We start from the raw sequence: 20,834 nt of genomic DNA, 5'->3' as shown, positions 1-20,834 counted from the left end.
TCAGCAGGAGGTTCTCTCTGGCAACAGTTGAAAAGGCTGAAGAAGACATTCACACAAAAAGGCATCAAATCCCAGAAACTTGACAAGTCTGGGTTATGAAGCTGAACAGGATTTTTTAAAGCAGCTGGCAACTCTATAATTTATTTCACCTGTCCTTTTCATACTGCCAGGCAGAGTCTGCCATGCATGTGAGAAACAAGCTACATCACTGGATGCCTGATAGCACACCAACCCTCGTGAACAGCGACAAAAAAGTCTATTCCATTTAATTGCCAGGTGTCAAGCAAACTCATTGTAGTGTATGGGAGGTGATCTGTGCAACCAGAGAGACTTATCTTGGTGCCTGCCTGCTGTCTATATAGTCATAATTAAATAAAAGCAGATAGAGGAAGCACTGAATAATTATGATTGTAAGATAAATAAAATGCTGGGTAAGTAACTTCAGAAGTATACATTAAGCATCTTACATAAATAAAAAGCATCAGTATCTTCTGTGGTATGTTTTCACACTGAGTTAGCTCAGAAAATTAAGATAATCAAGAAAACAATGAAGTGAAGTATTAACTAAAAACATCAAATATACGTGACACGCATAATAGGCAACAGGTTACAAAGTCATTCTAACTCAGTCTTCCCACATGGAAATGCAAATTCTCTCTGTTCTCTGCTAACTGCATGCACCAATTAATCTTGCAGTCACATTATCACAAAACTCTGTAGTTTGGCACCTTTTCTCATTTCCTAACACCTAAAGGAGCAGCCCCAGTCCTGCACGGGCACAACTCCATAGAGACCCCATCACTGGGACATGCCAGAGGGCCACTTTGGCTGTGCTAGACCTTGCCTGACCAGCTCGGCTACACAGGATTTCCTGCAATTTTGGCAGTGAGGTGTATCAATGCCTTGGTTCTTCTCAGGTACCAGACACAGACCCCACGTCACCATGCCACAGAGTGTATTGAGGTCCCACTCCTACAAACAGTAGTATTTCCATCGACATCCAAGCACTGCTGCTCCTCCCCAGCTGCCCCAGGTGCAGACACTAAGCCACAGTGATCGGTCATGCTGCCATGTGCCTCACACAAGAAACTCATTGGTGAGTTAGAAGCTGCCAGCAATGTTTTGTACCTATGTTTCCCTAATACAGGTATATCTCAAGAGTATTTAAGAACACATAGGATTTGAAGTAGGCGCAGTGCCAACTTAAAAAGCACACTGAGTTCTCCACTGGTCTTTGATGTTTCCTTCCCTTTGAGTATGAAGTCATGTAGCCTGCTGCAAAGTACTGTTTGTTCAGTACCACGCAATATGCAGAGGTGTTAATTGGTCATGTGAAAGACACAGAAAGTGTGGCTAATAAGTCCTTTTAAAGAATATATAACATATATTTCATTAATCTTCTAAATACGTATTTGCACAACAGATTTAAAGTGCAGAAAATACATATTTTACATATGCAAAAGATGACCATGTAATGGCTCCATGAGATCCTTGATCTAAAAGTCCCTTTCTGATCTCTGTGGCAGAGCTGTTCCTTGCTTGTTTGTCTGTTTGGCTGCTTGCTTGCTTTCCTGGCCAAAAACAGGGTTGTTGTTTGTTGCACACAGGGAGAACAGAATGTCCTCAACAAGACTCATTAAACACAACACAGCAGCTCTAACCTACAAATCTATCAATGGAAAATATCACATTTTTTACAATAGTCTTTCAGTGGGTTTGAGTGTGACCCAAGACCATAGGAGGTGTCATGGATCTTCATGAGGGGTCCACAACCAGTAACTATGGGACAGCAAGCTTAGCCTTGCCTTTCAGCAGTCTAGGGAGTCAACCAGCTAGGAAAGGTTGAAAACCAAACAAGCATATATAATCTTTGTACATAAAAGAAGCTATGACCTCTTTTGAACCATGGGATACCATGTATTATTACAAGAGGAGCATCACAAAGAAAAGAAAATTAGCTCTGTCTTTCAGCTAGGACATGCCTTCTGCACAGCTAGACTAAAAAAAAGCCATTTAATTATGTCAGCAAGGAGCTCAACAGGGTGAGCTGCCTTGAGAAACAGTATGTGAGAGCTTGTGAACACCACTGTCTGCACAGTCACCCATCAGCTCAGGCTACACACAGTATAAATTTCTGTCTGCCTCAAAAAGGCCAGGCAGGTAATTAGTGCAAGGAAGAGGCACATTATTACACCTGTGTATTTTAGTACTGTTTACATATGACAGCTGATTCAGTGGCTGCTCATGAACCTGAGACTTGGAAGGCCTCTACTCAATACTTTTTTAAGTATAAGTTTCATATGCTACCTTCAATAAGTTTCTAGCCTCCTATCTCTAAAATGGAAATAAGGAATATTTCTGTGCTAAGAGACACTGTGAAGATAAAGATTTTATGGAAAGGTACTTTTATAACTTAGAATATTGAATTCTGTCAATCAGCTTTGCCAGAGATTACACTGAATTGTGTACTTAAATAGTGAAGGAAAAAAAAAACCCTCAATTACGCAGATATAAGTTCCCTCAAATCTTCCAATTTTTGCCATCCTGTTTTGGCCTTGTAATCCATCTCAAAGACTGATTAGCTTTGTTAAAGACGCACCTGTCTTCTCAGTTTTACTTGTGAGTATTTGGAGACAAGCTGCAATGAAAAATCTGTTACTTGTGAATTAGCATTTAAACCTGCTGAGTCCATAGCCCTGTGTCAACATTTGCTTCCCATTCTCATTTATGTACTGCTTAAGATCACTGAAAAACACACCACCTCTCTCTTTGGTTTACAGCAGTCCTACTCTATTTTCAGAGCAAACTCATATTTTTGATCTGGAAGAAGCACCCCTCACCACATGTTTGCAAGACAGAAGATTCTTCATTGTCCTTGTATCTTTAGAGGTTAACAAAAATCTCCAATATTTTAAAGAGAATCTGAGCTGTCTGAATTTAAACGTGAATAACCACTATCATGCTGACTAAGGAATACTTCCTCGACGTGCCATAAAGTACTTCAAAGAGTGTCCTGGAAGGAAAGGGGAAAAAATGTGAATAGGAATCAAAGAAATTTCATGAGAGTCACAGGAATGGTTTCCAGATGCAAGATGTTATCGAGGTGGCTGTATCAATGGATCAGTACGTAGGTCACCATGTACCAAATGCAGAGGTAAACAGAAGCACTGGGGGCTGCTATAAATGGGGGGGAAGGGGAAAGGAAACGAAACCAGTCCAACTCCTCTTCCACTTCAAGCTTTTTCCCCTCCTAAGACTTCCTTTCTCTACCTTGGCTTTAGCATTTGGAGTAGCAGCTGATTCTATGCAGATCCATTTTATTTACTTTTTCCCTGTTCACTGGGTGGTTTCCTCCAGACTGAAAATAAAGATTTGCAGTTTCAAACTGGTTTAACAATTAGTTTATGCTCCCTCTCCACCTAAAAATGCTGCCCACCACACCCAGAAGGGCTACACTGTCCTGCTGAAACACTGAGACCCATTTACACAGACACAGGCCGTCTTTCAACAGATACTAGGTGTTATTAAACCAAAACTACTCCTTGTCCCTCATTTAGGGTTTTATCTCACAGAACAAATAAAAAAATACTCTTTCTCAAAATGCACAGAATTTGATCTGATGCTTTTCAAACTATGTCCTAACAGCTTTCATTGCAGCTGAATTAAGTCTTTTGAAATGCATAAAGACTATTGCTGACCTATTTAAAACAAAGATAAACAAACAACAAGAAACCTCTCCATGACAAATTCATTCTGCTTTCTTATTTTTACTACAAAGACAGCCAGCTATACAGCCTAAAATCACAACCAAGTATAAATTTTGACTGTTCTCATGAGGGCTATTGAAATGAAAGCATTTGCTTGCAGAGCTTCATTGACTGAAAAACATCTTGACTGGGTACATTTAAATATGCTGCTTATCTGAACTGTTTCAAGAGATTAGTCTGCGTATTTAATATATTAGTGTGTCACAAGTAAGAAAATTTGCAAGTGACTTACTGCAGGACAAATAACTTGGCAGAGTCCTGTGTCATTTAAGCTGGTACCTTAGTCAGGTAAATGCCAGCCACAGCATCACACCTCACTTCAGAGTCTGTCCACAGAAGCAAGCCAGTTCTGCAGATCTCCTTCCAAAATCCAGATTAGATTCTGTCTTCAGCAAGCTATTTCTCAGTAGTTTATATTTTCGCTGTCACCAGCATGTCAGTAAGACTGCTATCTTTTCAGCTCTGATTAATTTTGCCTTGACACTTTGAAATGCCAAATATAAACCTTAACTCAGGTTCAGAAATGTTAATCAGTTTTAAAATATCCATGGATTGCATATATACCAAGGCCCATAAATACTCAGAGATGTCTCTCAGGATACAGATGGCATTAGCAGTCTTGTTTCTTTCTAGCTGAAGGCCCACCATGCCAGGTGTTCTTCAGCACTGATAATGAAATATACCATCTTGAAACAAAAGGATGTAGTCTTGTATTAAAGCGTTCTGAGATGTAAAATATGAATATATAACTCTTCAAGGAATTACATTTATTTTCATTCTCAAATAATCTCTGTCAGAGCTGCCACTGGCCACATGGGTAAAACATTTCTCTAAATAATCCTGTGTATCCGATATCTGAATAATAATAATAATAATAATAATAATAAGAAGAAGAAGAAGAAGAAGAAGAAGAAGAAGAAGAAGAAGAAGAAGTTGGTTTAAACCTCTACTATTATGCTACGTATAAAATTTATAGGAATCTCCAGACTTCAAAATATAAACTAATCATTAATTATGTGAAAGAAGAAGAAACTTCCCCTAGAGCAATTTTATTGCTGAAGAGACTGCTGTGCTAGGTCTGCTACTTACACTGGAGCATTTTGTGCTGGAAACACCGAGTAAAGATCCTGAACTTCATGCCTACATACTAAGACAAAACATAATCTGTATTCTTACATTTAGTTTGGTAGGAAAAAAAAGCTCACAGAAACTATGAGTTATGCCTTCATCTATAAACCAATGTACTCAGCCAATCTGGAAAAATCAAGTAAGACTTCAGTCTGTAGCTAGAGGTCCATGCACTGAAGCTATGCTCTGGAAAGATATTTTCTAACCCCAGAAGGAAAGGTGAGGCTCCATTTTCCAGTTGGATCCAAGCCAGGGTAGATTTCAGCAACACTGTGCCGATTTGCACTGGCTGTGTACCCAGTTCACTGTTCGGAAATGGCACCCCAAGCAAAGAGCAGCCACTGCACCCCAAAAACATGGGGATGTTTGGAGACACTGTTAGCAAGACACCCATGCTTTTTTGGCAAAACTAAGCCTTCTCTCTTCCAGGAAACTCAAGCCATTGCTCAAGATGTAAATTACAGTCAGCCTGCTCATCAAATAGTTGTTACATATGTGTATGCATATAGCTGACCAATCCCATTCCATGGGAATCCTCCTAGGAAGAGGGGCTCCTTGAGGAAAATCCTCAGTGGATCTTCTTCCATCAAGAGCTCCAGAGCACAAAGGTTCCTCCTGGGAAGGAGGTGAGGAGCTGCCCATAACCTCCAGGTTTCTTGAGGTGTTCCAGATTCTAGTCAAGCCTGTGTGCATTTGGAAATACTTTGTCTGTGAAGGGACTATGGAGACCTTAGGGTAGAAAAAAAGCAACATGCTCCATTAGTTAAACCAAAAGAACTTAAGCTAATACCTTCTAAGGGGCATTAGGAAAAGTTTCATCAATCAGAAGTCTCATTTTGAACATGATTTACAGTCTCCCGAGCCTGGCTGCTCTTGGCTTGCAGTGAGGCACAGGTTTGTCAGTCTCTGAGCTGCCTTTGAACACAGAGCTCACTTTTAAGAACTTTTTAAGCTTCAATTTCAATTATTTTTTAATAAGGTACTTCTTAAAAATTTTACTGAGAAACCATAACACATTATTTTTTGATGTTCTGATTATCCCAGCACACTTAAAAAAAAGGGCCAGCATTTCAGAAGGGCTGGCACTCTGCAAATAAAAGCCTTTTAGAGTGCACCTCAGAACCACTTATACTTACACGAAACCACTTATGCTTGCACAAATCTGCCCAGCATCTGTCTTAGACACAGACTTGAGAAAATGCTGCTCTGCACTGGGGAGAAGGTAGCAGTGATGTGGATGAGAGATGCCAGGTCCACACTGGGGTGCTCTCATTCCCTTGCTCCACCCACCACGGACTGAGTATTGGATACTAGAAGGAAAACAAACACATTTGCTCTCACATTCCTCTACTCATACACACATACAAACACTTTCCTAACAAAACAGCTTCCTTACCTGGTTTTGAAATGAAAACTCAGATAGACTTGGCTAATCAGCCCAGGTTGCAGAAGGCTTGCCTTGCAACTTTGGGTTGTCAGCCCAGCAGCCGTTCACTATCTCTGGTTTTAAAATAAAGCTGTAATTAGCCTGAAGGAAATAAAACTTGCCCACAATAGCAAGCTCTTTAACTGCACTTTTGTCAGTCTTCAATTATACCACCAGAGAAAGAAGGGAAGCAGCTCCTTTTTGTTATCCTTGCATGCAAAAAACACTTGCAGGTTGACCTGGCTTCCCATATATTAGATTTCTACAGATTTGCTATGGTTTTTTAATCGTCTTCCCCCGCCTTCTCTGCCAAATTATTATGGTACAAGCACTTCACAAAAAAAAAAAAAAAAGAAAAAAAGAAAAAAAGCACAATTGCTTGAAATTACACTAGAGTCAAATGTTGATAAAAAGGTATCGCAGAGGGAATGAAAACTAACTGCTGTGAAATTTAATGAAACCCACTGTGTGCCAAGGGCACAGGCAGCCAAATTGAATTTTAAAAGGTGCCAAGCAGAGAAGCTTGTAATCAGACTAGCCACTATGTTAGATGAGATAAGCAGAATGACTTTTCTCTATCACAAGATCAAAACAGACTGCAATTCTTATGCATGAGATGAAAAGTTACAGTATTTATCCTCCCAGCTTCCTGTGTTCTTAGCACCGGATCTCCAGCTTAGTGGCCTGAAATGGAATTTGCCATCTCCAGCGTAAGGCTTGTCCCTTGCAGGTCACCGAGCTCTTTCCTGACACAGTTTTTATTGCAAATTGTTATGGAAAAGAGGAACAAGCTAAACAGAGTTGTGAATGGCTCAGCAAAACTATCTTCATCCATGGTGCCCCCTTCCACAGCCTGGGGAATGAACTGAAGTCAATGGAGAGAAAAGAAAATAAAAGATAACGCTACCATAGAAGGAAGCAACAGATTCAGTTCCACAGCTAGTTCAGTGCTTCCAAGGAGAACAGTTTCCAAAGCATCACTCCAATTTAACCTGTTAAGAAATAATTCTACTCTTTAATTATTAAAACAGCATTATTTAGAAACAGTGTTAAGAAAATCCTGATCTTGCAGACAGAGCTGTGCTCACGTTCATTTATGGGAGCAGTCCCTTCAATTCTATTACCACAAGGGACAATCAAGCTGTGCATTCCATCTTCTTTGTTAGAAATAGCTCCGGTTATAATGACTATGTCAGTGGCTTGGGGAGTTATCAGTAGTTTGGCAGGCAGATGGGAAGGGCACACTGGTGTTTGCCTTGGCCCTGGGCCACACAAAGAGGCTCGGGGTCTGCACCTTTGCCTTGCTGATGGGTTTCATCATCGCAACCTGCTCAAACTTCCAGCTTGGACCGAACAGCTGGATTCTGCTCTCACCAGTCTGCCTGTGACCCTGGAATACCTTCCAGAGAGAAGGTTTCTAGTTAGAGGATTTCCAGTTCTGAATAAACAGCTCTCCAAAGCTGGCCATTAGGTTTCCTGTAAAAGAACTTTGATAAAAAATCCTGACTTCTGTAACAACCTCTTGATTTTGCAGAATGTGCCTGTAATGGTTTGGAGGTTTGCATTGGCTGTAAAGAGCTTTATCCCACTATTTAGTGCCATTCATCCTGTTTTTATGGCTGTAGCAGAAAAAGGACTTAAAAACTAACAGAATACCTTGAAAGCTGAACTATGCTATGGCACAGAAGTCTTACATTTTGTATTTTCCTGCACGTAACCCATACAACATCTGAAAGACTGTCTGTGTAAGTCAGCAGTAGCAGAGGATGTGTATTTCTGCAGGCACAGCAAATGCAGCCTTACAAAGGGGTGAAGCTCCTCTCCTCTCGCAGCTCTTTCATGTCCCCCCCCACCTTCTTCCTTCCCACACAGCACCCTGCTCTCCTTCGCCAGCTTTGCCTGCTGTAACCCCAGCCTCTGACTGCTCCCACCTCTGCTCATACCTTTCTGAGGATGCAGTTGAACGAAAAGAGCATTTAGAGGTCTGCAGGTTATCTGAAGAGGAAACTCTACCCATGAAAGTAGTACATTTGTAATTTGTTACTAAGCCAACATTTAGAGGTCTCCTTTTACCTACTCCTCTACAAAGTGCACAACAAATTAGTCAGCATCAGTTCTTATTAAAAATGCAGTAAACTCAAAGCACTCTCAATTTCCCAGTCAGACTTTGTTTCAGTTAGGACTTCCTTGGAGCAGCAGCTGCCTCAGTCTCTTCCCCCAGCATGATGGATTTCTAGAATTTCCTGCTATGTAACAACTACCGTAACAGAAGCAGCAATGTACAACTGAGGTTGGCTGTGCAAATTTGCTGGGCAGATGTACTAATCTCCAAATGATATTTAAAGCTCACAGTCAGTCATACAGCAGCACTTGGGCTGAGTCAGGGGAATGTCTGAAATTAAGCACAAAGATATTTCCTCTCACACATAGATTCACAAACACCCCTCAGCATCATGCTACCCAGTTTCTATAGACTGCCAAAACTAAACACTACTTTATATTACAAGAGCATCTTTATTGGGAGACAACACAAGACAACTGAACTGTCAGATTGCAAAGGAAAGGGTCAAATGTTTACATTACCACAGAAATGATACGGTGTTTATCAGAAGTCTGCATTTTCTGCTTCATTCTCTCTGGAGCCTTTTGGGTCATGTTACAAGATAAAAATAACAAGTATTTGTAACAGGTAATTGTTTAGGCTTCCTTTCATTAACATTTTCTTTATATTCCTACAAACTACTGCCAAGCTTATTTAAAAGTCTGTTAGTCCTTTAAAGAATTGTACCTGCAAATCAATTAAAAACAGTAGGTTCTCATGAAAGACTGGGGCTTATCAGGCTTATGCAGAAAGAAGTGGTCTCAGCTCACAATACAGCAGCCCTCTCAGGAAAGAGTTTTCTTCTAAGGCAACAGTACTCAGTTCAGATCCTGCCATCCCCTGGGTCCTGTGGAGAGACACTGCAGCTGCTTTCAGCAGGTCAGGCACTAAGGACAAGCCCATCTGGAGGGAAAAAAAAGTGAGCCTCTGTTCTCAGATGCACCTGTAACATCAGGGGATTGACAGTGGAACAAACAATGTAAATGAGATCTAATCAAGCCTAGTGATTCAGCCTTGCCGGTAGCATTGTCAGAGTGCATTGACCATGCCCTGTTTTTCATGCCTGAGTAGATACAGGACAGCTACTAGAAGGGATCTGTCAAATGCAATATTGCCCCTCTGACCTGTGATGTCTTGTGGTGGCAGTGTCATCTCTAGATGAAGGGCATGTCCTTCTTGGTCCTCTGTGACTTACGGCCACCTTCCCATGGTATGAATACCACTTGGGACCTTGCACTTGGACAAGAGAAAACGCTTAACATTGCTGAAGTCAGAGGTGTTCCAGAGAGCCAAAGAAAACCCTTGAGCAGGGAGCCAGCCAACATGATGGCCACCACAAAGCATGGAGTTTTCGTTGTACAAATTATCCTGTTTCTTAATTACACTATGCTCCCCCCTGTGCTCTATGCATGGAAACAAAACATTGATTTCATCAAAATTATGAAAGAGATTGAAAACTGTTATATTGTACCTTATAAGCCAGAGTTAAAGAGCTTGGAAAGTAAAAATGTGCATTGGAGAAGTAAAACGATGTTAGCAAGGATAAGAAGATGTAGGTTGAATACAGGGAAAAAATTCAAAGTGGAATGTCTAGTAAGCCGAGTTTCCTGAGAGAAGTGACACAAACACACATTACATAGATATTTAACACCAAACTGGACAAAATCCTGGAAAAAAATATGCCATTGGGAGCAATCCTGTCCGGTCTGTAGGGCATATGAACCTCAACTGCACTGGAAAACATTGGAACATTTTGATGCCTAAATGAAGTTCCAAGCAATGTTAAAATATGTCATGGAGCTCAGGAAGCAAAACAGGCCAGATCTTTCAATGAAGAAACAAAATGGCTAACTCCAATCCAGATTCTGGTCTAATCAACACAAACGTAGAGGATCCGAAGTGAAGTAATTCTGAATTTACTTCGACTCTACACCAGCAAAATAGATTATTTGCTCCCTTGTCTCACCTTTTCTGAAGTTTGATTAGGTTATGCAAGCAAAGCCTTTTGAAATTAAAAGCATCACAGAAGTGCTGAGCATCATTGTTCCTTTCTAATAAAAGAGAGAGAACAAAAGCAAGAAGCCTGAACTTCATTTTACAGATAAATAAAACAGCACTCCGGGACTTCTTTAGATCAAAAATTCTGTTCTTCATGCAAAATTCTGCTTAAACCCAACACAGCTGAAGCAGCAATCAGAACATCACTTTTATATTCAACATCAATAGGAAAACAAAGAGAAGTAAATTGAGTCTTCCCAATACTTTAGTAGCATCTTTCTTTTTTTTTTTCTAATACATTAGCATTTCCCTTTTAAATGTGCTTCCCAGGCGCTTAAAATCTAACTTGCAGAATTTGCTCCAGGCTGCAACTACATATGCCTTTTTTTTTCTTTTCCTGATTGTATTTAGCCAAAGTTTATATTAGTTGCAAATATAATGGAAAAAAACAAAACAAACAAACAAACACACAAGCAAATGAACAAAAATCAATGTGTGATTCAAAGCACAACTCTGTATAAACAATCAAATTCACTCAGGTAGCTTTTCAATAAGAAATTCAGCCTTGGAACCACACCCATTTTAGGCTAATGTCATAATCATATCATCTTACCTCTAAGATAGAAATATTGATACCATTTGTACTAAGTGCCACTCACTTCAAAGGACACACAAAAATTTGCAGCCTGTAAGGGCCCTGCTTTTTTAGTAAGATCATGAAACACCTGAGGAACCAGTATAACTCACATAGTTGGAACCAGAAAGTTAAAAACAAAGACAGGTAAGTATGAAGGCTACTCTCAGCATCATTTGTCTTCTTCAAGTTGTATCTCTGCTATTCCAACAGCATTACAACTCCTTGCTTTCTCTGTGCCACTCATGACCTTGCTGGCAGGGACGGCCTCCACCAAGCTACTGATTCTGCACTTTATGGCCAGTGATGTTTATTACTGCTTTTTCCTTGCTGACCTGCTTCCTTAAAATGGTTGGTGTTCACTTAAATAGAAACTCAAGTCTCCTTCAGCAAGACTCCTTAGGGAACAATCACACAAAAAGCTGTGCTGTGAGATCTGCTGGAGCAGCAGCCTCTAGCAGGGCTGCAGTGGGGACCTCCGTGAGCAAGATGAAGGCAGTCATGGGAAACAGGATCATCGCTTAAAAATATGTAGAATCTAAGTCTGTACCTTTTTTGACCTATTGCAGGTAAGTATCTGCTAACTTTGATTCCTCTCCAGTCAGATTCGGTGGCCTAAGTGTACAGGAAAGATTTAAGCAATACAGGCTACATCTTATTAAGACAGTAGGAATCTAAGTAATGTCATTTATGAACTGGGAGTGACAGAGGACATATGTTGCATCAATTCGGCTTCAGTCCTGAATTTGTCTTATATTTTAACTCCTGTCTAAATACAGCAGAGAGACAGCTAATCTTCAATAAAACATATGCTACAAAATCTGTTAAAGATAGCATCACTGTTTAAGTCCCCTTGTTCTGAACATCTTCCCAAACAGTAACACTACAATGCCTTACTCAGCTGGACTCCAAACCCAAATCCAAGCATTTGGCTCTGCACTGTACCACAGTATGTGAAGGCACCTCATAGTGCTAGGAAGTGGACACTGAACACAGGCATTAGCAGTCACAGAATGCAGTTTAGCGAGTCAAAGTCAAACCAAAAAGGGATGAAGCTGCAAAACTATACACTGCATTTAATCTTTTGGTGGGTGCCTATAGAAAACTGGAGAGATAACTGGTGTGAAACATAGCTGATGTGAAGCTGCTTCTATACAGGTTGTTTTGGTAAAGAAACCACAATATAGGACAGCTTAAATGGATTAAAAACAACCTAACCATTGGATCTTTAAATATATATATATATAATGATCCTCAAGAAAATGTAATTTTTGCAATGACATATTCTTGGTGCTACGTTTTTAATATTTGCACTAATGATCTGGAAAAAAAGCAGTCAGGGTAATTCACCACTGAAACAACTTATGAAGACCTCACTTTTCTCAAAGTTGATTAAATTCAGACTAGAATTTTTATTTTTTTCTCAGAGACACATTCTTGTTCAAACTGAAATTATATGGAGGCTGTCCTATGACCTGTGCTACAGCAGACCTCAGACTAAATAGTCACAATATTCTCTGTTGACCTTATTATAGCCGAATCTGTGCACCTATGACATGACATGCAATCACTCACTAGCAGCATTTACCAGGGCCATGTTCCTTGCTTATTCTTCTTCTCTTACCTCATGGTGATATATTTGTTTCTTTCATATGCCTCTCTTTCAATGTCTTTTCATGCCCATGTCGACACTGGATTACTACCTAGCTTGCAGCTTGTACCTGTCTAGGATGAGGATTGCCTTGTCACATGTCTACATGAGCACAGCAAAGAAGCTGAAGCTTTTCTTCTGACAGGAAGAAAGAGAGAGGAAGATGCGATGAAACAGCCATGAGCAACTAACTTGAGGGTGAAGAAGAGTGGTTGATATTGGACAGAAGCAGATGCCCCTCCCTGGTTTCTCCCCAGAAGTTACCCTTTTGAAAAACAGCTTAGGCTAAAGAGGATGAAGGAACTAAAAGGCAGTTTTGCATGGCTGAATGTCCATTGTTTTCTTCAGGTTCAAATTTCAGGAGTCGGGAAGAACACGTATAGCTGGAGGAAATGGATTAGATAGGCTCAGAAGAACCGCAAAAAATTATGGGATAACTATTTCCTTCCTGCAAGTCTCTTGACCATCTCAGATCTCCCCTGTCCCCAGCAAGGGTCTTCTCAGCTACATTTTCTTCCTACAGGCAGAAAAAGATCCTGACCTTAGTCTTCCAGGCAGAAAGATGAGCTTCACTTCATCTGTCAGACAAAATAATGGTTACTGGTCACTGCCTGCAATTCACAGGAGTCTCTAGTCCCTGCTGGCAATGAGAACTACCCTCACCAAAGCCCCTAATAACTTTCTCTTAGCCAGTCTCATAACCGAGATTATCTTCACTCTCCTCAACCTACAGGTTGCCTTTGACTGTCAGCCATGTTTCTTGAAACAGGACTGTCCCTCAGGTTCAGTGAGTCCACCTCTCCCAAGAGCTCTTCCTTCTTCTTTGTTTGCCCAAGCACTTTCTTTGAGGGACAGCTTCTCTACACTGTCCCACAGTGCTGTGACTTTAGTGCTCTTCCCTCCTCTACCACCTACACTTTGGACTGTGATTATCTCACTTGAAAAGTCAGATTCAGCCATTAATATGGTAACAACTTGCAGATCTTCTCTGGATCTCTCTTTTTTGGATCTCCAACACAAAATCTTGAAGGCTTTCTCTCTGATTTTCTCATAGACAACACAGAGCCACCATCCCACACTCAGTGTTCTCCTCATCTTGATGGAATGCTCCTCATTCTTCTGCCCTCTCCACCCTGTAAACACTTGCCCTGAGCAACCTACAACTGATGGAAACTATTATGGCCACTATTGGCACAGAACACATGATAAAGGATTTTGCAGCCATTTTGTGTGGTGATGACAGCTTTTCCAAAAGGTCACTCTTTTTTTTTCCTGAGACAAAATCAGAAGTTGTTAGGATCTGTGTTCTCTTTTTCTCAAGTAATCAAATGTTCCTTTCATCACCCCTGCCCAATTCAAGAGTCCTCCAGCTTTTCTAACCACTAATACAAGGACCATAGTTTCAGGAGTTATAGCACTCCCATGAGATACAAAGAAAACAAGACAGAGAAATAAAGAGAGAAAGAGAAGGCACTGCTGAACATTGTACTCCGTCACTGAAGGGAGCAACAAAACTTGTGAACTTACTGGGTGCAATCAAAGAGCAGTCAGTACTAAAGATGGCAGTACAAACCACGTGGCTACCTGAAATCATGGAGAGGGCTCACTTCTCACATGCCACTCAGAATCAAGGCCAAAGTCTCAGGTTCAGGGAGGTGTCTCAAGTCAGCAAGTTGTCTCGTGCTCTGTTCCCTTGGACTTACACCCCTCTAAGCTTGGCTTAGCTGGCCTACACAGCCAGAGTTAGTGCGGATATCATCTATAATTCCTGTACGCTGACCATTTTAATTAAAAACTTCACCTTGCCAGCATAACACTCTTTAAATTGACCACCCTTACAATACTTGCGTCTTTCGATCCACCGTCTCTCATAAAACTGCCTGACCTTTAAGTTCATTACGTTCTTAAAATTATTGCCACGTTCTTAAGATCGTTGCTCTGCATTCAGAGGGTGAAACTGTTCACCAAATTAGTATGTCATATCTGAGCCACTACCTGCAAATTTCTAGTATCCCCATTTAAGTGGAATTGACTAGTCACAGCACAATGGAAATAAGATCAATAATCACAGACTCAAATTTGCCATAGATTTGTTAAACTTCACTTCCTGCTATCATGCCCCCAATAGGTATAGTCGAAGATACATCCCTGCAATCTGTTCCAGATACATTATAAATGCCTTAGTCTTCCAAACACTGAAACGAAACCAGCAGGAAACACTGCACTTACTGTTATCAGTGAAGACTGTATCCATCTACGTAACTGTGCCCTCAAGAGGTTACAGACAGCATAACTTTCACCTCAGTTGCCAGTTCTTCGAAGCAATCCAACAGAAATGTCTGTGAAGCATGTGCTGAGACACTGCAGCAGCAGTTTGCCGGCTTTGGACTGCAGAGCACTGACAGCCATTGCAGAATTTCTGGCCTTGGGGTGTTGGCTACTGCTTGTCGCCCCTTACCAAATTGCCTTAGAAAAAAGCTAAAAATAGCATTGTTTTTCACATAAGCAATTGCTGTAATAGCTACAGAGCTGACATGTAATCATGCATGGGAAAGGAAGCAGTTCCCATAATTGCACATGGGAGAAGAAGTCCATGATGCAGTTTTCCTACTAGGAACAGAAACTCAGCATTTATCATCCCAGAGTCATCTTAAAATATATGCGTGCTTTGTAGCCAGGATTATCTGAAATAGTAAATATAGACCAAGTATGTAAGATTAACCCATACCTAAAGAGCCCTTCTGTTTCTGCACGTATCTGCAGTTTCTGGCAGGTTCTGCCATTCAATTTTTTATGAGGAAAGCAGATTTATGGTATAAGCACTCATGAATAATTCACTCCCCAGGGTTGCCACATACAACTTGGGGAAATCCCAGCTGTAAAAATTTGGCACCATTTAGCTAGTGCAAGCTGCACCACTTTTATACAGGTGTTATTCCACTGATCTACTTGGAGTTACTCCTCGTCTGCACTGCTAGAAGAGTAGGATCAGGCTGTTTGCTTATCACTTCTGGTAAGCAAATCTCTCTGTCACCTCTTCACCATAGTAAAAATACTTCCAGTTTTGGAGTAAGTTAGTTTTAGCAGCCTTAGTTCTTTGGCTCACCACAGCTTCAGGAGCTTGTACATCTCACTCACTCGTGGGCCTCACATAATACTCCATTTAGTTCCTCATCAAATCTGTCTTTTAAAATCATACTGAAAAAATTACTTGGATCCTAGACTAACAGAACACCACTAAAGCAATAAACTAGCTACACTGAGCATGTCTTTATGCTGGTTTCTAGCTTCCAGAGGAAAAAAAAAAATTAATCCCAACACTTATCTTCCACCACTGGAGCAGGACCCACACCGGGATGGATGTTGGTGCAGATGAAAAGAACAGAAAGTGAAACAGCCTGGCCATCTCCACGGTTTGACAGCGGAGGAGGAATAAATAGTATCACTCAGTGGACTGCTTATTTGCCCAGGCTTTTTCTTCTTAAAAAGATAAGAGAAGGATCTTTAATAATAATTAAAAAATTACATTGTGAGAGTTTTATTTGGTTAGATTTCCAAGTGCAGGCCAATTAAAACTATAATCACTATACTGCTACTTAGCCACATACATTGCAGTGTATAACTAAATCTACAACTATATTACAGAGAACAAAGACATGGCATTCCTTTTTTTTAAAGTGAACAGCTTGTGGTTATCTTGACATAAAACAACCTGATAATTATAGTGCCTGAGTTAGACATCTGAATAAATGTAGCCATGTCATTTAAACAATGAAGCTATACTGATTTATAGTAGCTAACGATCTGATTAAGAATGTAAGGACCTGATCTTTACCCTAATACATCCCTTCAGTTCATCCAAATTATTGGCTTTCACCACCTGCCCTTTCCCTTATGTTCCTACAGCTGGGTTTAAGAAGGTTAAGAAATGACAGGTTTTCACTTTGTTCGTTTCTTACACACTTCCAGCAGTGCTGAGTGAAATGAGAGACAACCATAAAAACCAGTAGAGGGGAAAATCAGACATGCTGTGTAACTAATTTCTGAACTGTAAGCAAAGTTGTTGGCAATTTTAATTTCACATCATAAGTTCACATTTCTTTGAATTGTCACTGAGGACAAGCACTACCTGCTCACACCCTTACAGGTGGGATGGGATGCTGCCTACCCAGCAGGGAAAAGATCCAGGGATGGCCATGGTGTGGTCTGAAGGGACCTCTCACCTCCTCACACAGGATGCACCATTCCACCTGGTAGAAGGGTGCACACCTTCAGCCCACACCAGTGTCATGGAGGAGCAGGGTTCCTCCTAAAGTCCCCAGCTGACTGTCCACTGCTAGAGCTCCCATGTTTGCTGGGGTGGCCTTAAGCAGCCACAGGCATGGTGGGCCCTGCTCCCTGGGCTGGCAGGGGAGCACAGCCTCGAGAAAGGGGCTAAATGCAAATTAAAACCAGATGAGCCAAGCCAGCAGTTGGAAAGAGAGGGGTGGTTACAACAAAAGCCTGTGATGGCTGTAAGTGAGAATAGCCAGAGCAGGCAGGCCTGCAGGGTGCCACCCAACCAAAAATGCCCTCCACCCCCCAGCTGCCTGGCTGGAGCTGTATAATGTAGCAGGATTGAAGAAGCTGCAACTCCAAGCAGAGTTAACTCTCCTGCAGCTGCTGCACTTCCAAATTGTCAGCCAGATTAAACACAGAAATGCCTGTGGGTTGCAAAGCTGAGGGTGAAGCGACAAGGTCGGCTTGCTCTAAAGTTCAGAAACTACTCCAAAAGCTGGAGGCAGGGCTTCCCATGGCCAGGAGGGAGCTGCACCAACGTCACCTGGCTAAAGGCTTGGCATGAGGCCCTTTCCTTGCCTCGGCTTTCCACCTTGACCTGGACAGTAGTGTGGGTTTTGTCTTATTCTTCTGTAGGTCTGCAGACTCAGGACATATCCAGACTACCCTTGTGGGGCAAGTTTCTGTTTGGAGGGGAGAAAGGTGGGGTTCCTGCTGCAGCCCACTGCTCTGGGTGCCTGACTGGGACCAGACACTGCAGGGCACCTGAAACGCTGGTGCCTACACTGCCCTGGCACCCAAAGCTCAGGCAAACACGTTCCCTGACAGAGCGAGTACACGGGCAGTGGAACACTTGTCCCAGGCAAAAGTGAGTGCCACTGAGTCGCATGTCACCGATGACAAGAGAGTGATGATTTACTGGGAAGACTGCTCTATAAAAAACACACTCAAGGATCCTGTTTATTGTCTCATACCCTTCAAATACTCCACGGTTACAAACGCTCCATGCAATTACAAGCTAAAAAAAGGAGAGAAGGTAACTCTCCCACATGCTGTCTAGCCCGTTAACTGAACAAATCCATGGCCCATCAGCAGGCAGCATTGGTCAGACAGCCCAGTGGGGCTCCTCCTGAGAGATGGTGGGCCACCTCTGACCAGCATAAGCAATCCCTACTTCAAACCTGGGCCACAGACTTTTTGCCAGATTCACACAGATGCAGAGCAGAGGTGGAGGGAGATGTGCCAGTGATGGGGGTAGGAAGGAGAAAGAAGAGAGATTGTACCCAATTAATAGTCTGTCTTCTGCAAAACCATGATGCTCTGCAGCTCTCAGGCTTCTCCAAATACCTCCATCCTAGCTGAGCTCTGCTGGAAACAACAGCCCACAAAACCACTGCAAAGATGCTGGTCCACAAAAGTCAACTTTCCATGCAGCTCTCAAAGGCTGTGCAATGACTGAGCAGGGACTAAGCACAAGAGAGTGACCACAGGCAGCTGCATCTCTGGGCAATATTCAGTCTTCCAAACAACCAGCTCAACTGTTGAGGGAGCCAAGTGCTCTCCCCCACCAGCAAAAAGTTTGATTCACCCCCTCCTGTTTCCAAAGCACCAGGGGTGTCTCCACACTTGTAAACTTACAGCCTGGGTGTTCCCATCCCTTCCCCACATTAGCACTTACCCCCCAGGAACTGGATGCCTCCTGCCACCCTGCCCACGGTCCTGGAGATGAGCTCGGACACGCAGCAGCCCATGAGTGCTGTCAGGGCCACCAAGAGGAGCAGCCCACAGCCCAGGCCCGTCACCACTGTGCAGATCCTCCACTCGGCACTTGGGATGGCCTGGAAGGAGGCATAGCGGCCACACTGCTCCACCATCACTGTTGTCTGGCGGCTCTCATCGCGCACCGGGTACGAACACCTCCGGAAAGTGCCAAAGGAAACCGACTTCTCCAGCTGAGAACCCAAGAGCCAGTAGGGCATGAAGAAGCCCACGCAGGAGGCGGCAGCGCAGAGGAAGGAGAGGAAGGCCCAGACCACACCAGCGCAGGTGAGGCTGGAGGCCATTTTTGTATCTGCTCCAAAGACTCCTCACGATGGTGAGACCGAAAGGCAGCTGTGTGTTTTAGGGGATTTTATGGATAATCCGGAGTCTCTCAGCCTTGACAAATCCTCGCACTGGGAGAAGCGCAGATCCTAACAGCCAGGGGGATGTTTCCTCCCATCATGAAGACAAAGGTCCCTAATTAAATAAAAACACACACCCAAAAAAAGGAGAAAAACACAAGTTCATTAATACATAAAAAAAATAAATAATAATGAAAGTTTACCTGCCAAGTGTTTTTCCTTCCTACAGGACACTTCACCGAGACATCTCACTCTCCTGGCCACCCTCGCAAGCAGCCGCTGGAGCTGCCGCCAGCGGGACCGGCTGGCGGGGCGGCGGGGGGGGGCGGCCCCGCTCCTCACTTTTCTCCACCGTATGTCTTGATCTATCCCCGCACGGTTAGAGAAAAAAAAGTGAGATCTCGTTTATCCTCAGCTAGTCGAGCTTTTGTCCTGCAACGTCTGGGGAATGTACCTCGCATTATACATGGCCCCTCAGCTTCAAGTGCAAAACTGCTCGCAGTGCCTGAGGCTTTTCACGACCCCTGTGGCAGAGACAAACCCCATTAACACACCCCCCCGGAGAAGTGTTACGAGGTGACTTTTTTTCCCAGCACTCCCTTAAGCTGTTGGCATCCCTGTGCAAAAGCAGCCCTTTATCACTTGATGTCCAGAAGTGCCAGGAACCCCAACTCCAAGGGGACTCCTGGCAGGTGAAGACTTAGCCACATCTTTTGGATTCACCCCCAAGCAACTGCAAGCAGCACGTAATTAAAACACAGGGGTCTCTTAATATTCCTGCTCACACTCAGCTAAGCTGCTTCTCCTCTTTGCCTCTTCCCAACTCAAACCCAGGAGCCTTAACCCCTCTGCACCCTTCTTAGACAACTCCCAGCCTCTAAGCTCAGTACCAGCATGACCAAGTACTTTCAACTGTCATAGAAACCCACACACTGCTTCCCAGAGGTTGGGGGTGTATTTCTTGTTATATCCATACAGGATCATTACTCCAACTGCATTTGCAAATTTATGCTCATTTTTCACAGCTGCTGCCAAATTAATTCTGATAGCTATTTACAGGGGTTTTTTTTCTTTTTATTCTTTCCTAAGCATGATTAGACACCAATCAGTGAATTCAATTCATGTACAGGCAATAAAATTAAGACTACTTCAATACAAGGAGGGAATGTAGAGAAAGAGTCTGTAAGAGAAATTAAGCATGTGCACTACTCAAAAGTTTTGTTTACTTTTAGAACACTAAGAAGTGTCTTCCATAATGTTAAAAAGGCCTGTACTGCTTTTCAAGAAGTATATACATATCTACTAGCCACAGAAATGCTTTCCAACCTGCAAAACACCAAACCTCTGGGGACAAAACTTGACAGAGGGGCAGAAGGTGCCTCCATCCTTCCAGAGGTATCTTCTGGATAAGGATCCGCCTGTGCCTCGGCGTGGCACAAAACGTCTAAGGCAAAGTGGGTCACGGCACTTGGCATTCCCTGAATGGGGGGAGGAGGTACAGCTGGAAATGGGGGGACAACGTGGAGGCTTCCAGGGGCAGAACCTCGCAAACCCACCGGCTCCGGCGGGGCAGCAGCTTTGCCCCTCCAATCCCGGAGGGTGTCAGCCCACAGCCGGGGTGCTCTCCGGAGCGGCGGAATCGCCCTCCGGCCCCGAAACCGCGCTCCCTTCCCTCCGGGGACTGGAGGGGGCGGCGGAGAGATCCGGCTCCCACCGAGGGAAGGCGGT

The 20,834-nt window shown here is 42.8% G+C and overlaps 1 protein-coding gene across 1 annotated transcript in view; it reads right to left on the bottom strand.

The window, feature by feature from the left end:
- The window catches only part of LHFP (lipoma HMGIC fusion partner), a 137,159-nt gene extending 117,962 nt beyond the window's left edge, over positions 1-19,197 (bottom strand). Inside the window, exon 1 of the mRNA XM_009998361.1 lies at positions 18,662-19,197. Within this exon, the coding sequence (XP_009996663.1) occupies positions 18,662-19,046 (385 nt within the window). The 5' untranslated portion in view covers positions 19,047-19,197. The remainder of the gene's footprint in view (positions 1-18,661) is intronic.
- Between the last annotated feature and the right edge of the window lie 1,637 nt (positions 19,198-20,834).

This window comes from Chaetura pelagica, unplaced genomic scaffold (genome assembly GCF_000747805.2).
Source record: "Chaetura pelagica isolate M959 unplaced genomic scaffold, ChaPel_1.0 scaffold105, whole genome shotgun sequence".
NCBI classification, from domain to species: Eukaryota; Metazoa; Chordata; class Aves; order Apodiformes; family Apodidae; genus Chaetura; species Chaetura pelagica.
This window is presented reverse-complemented; position numbering and strand designations above follow the sequence as displayed.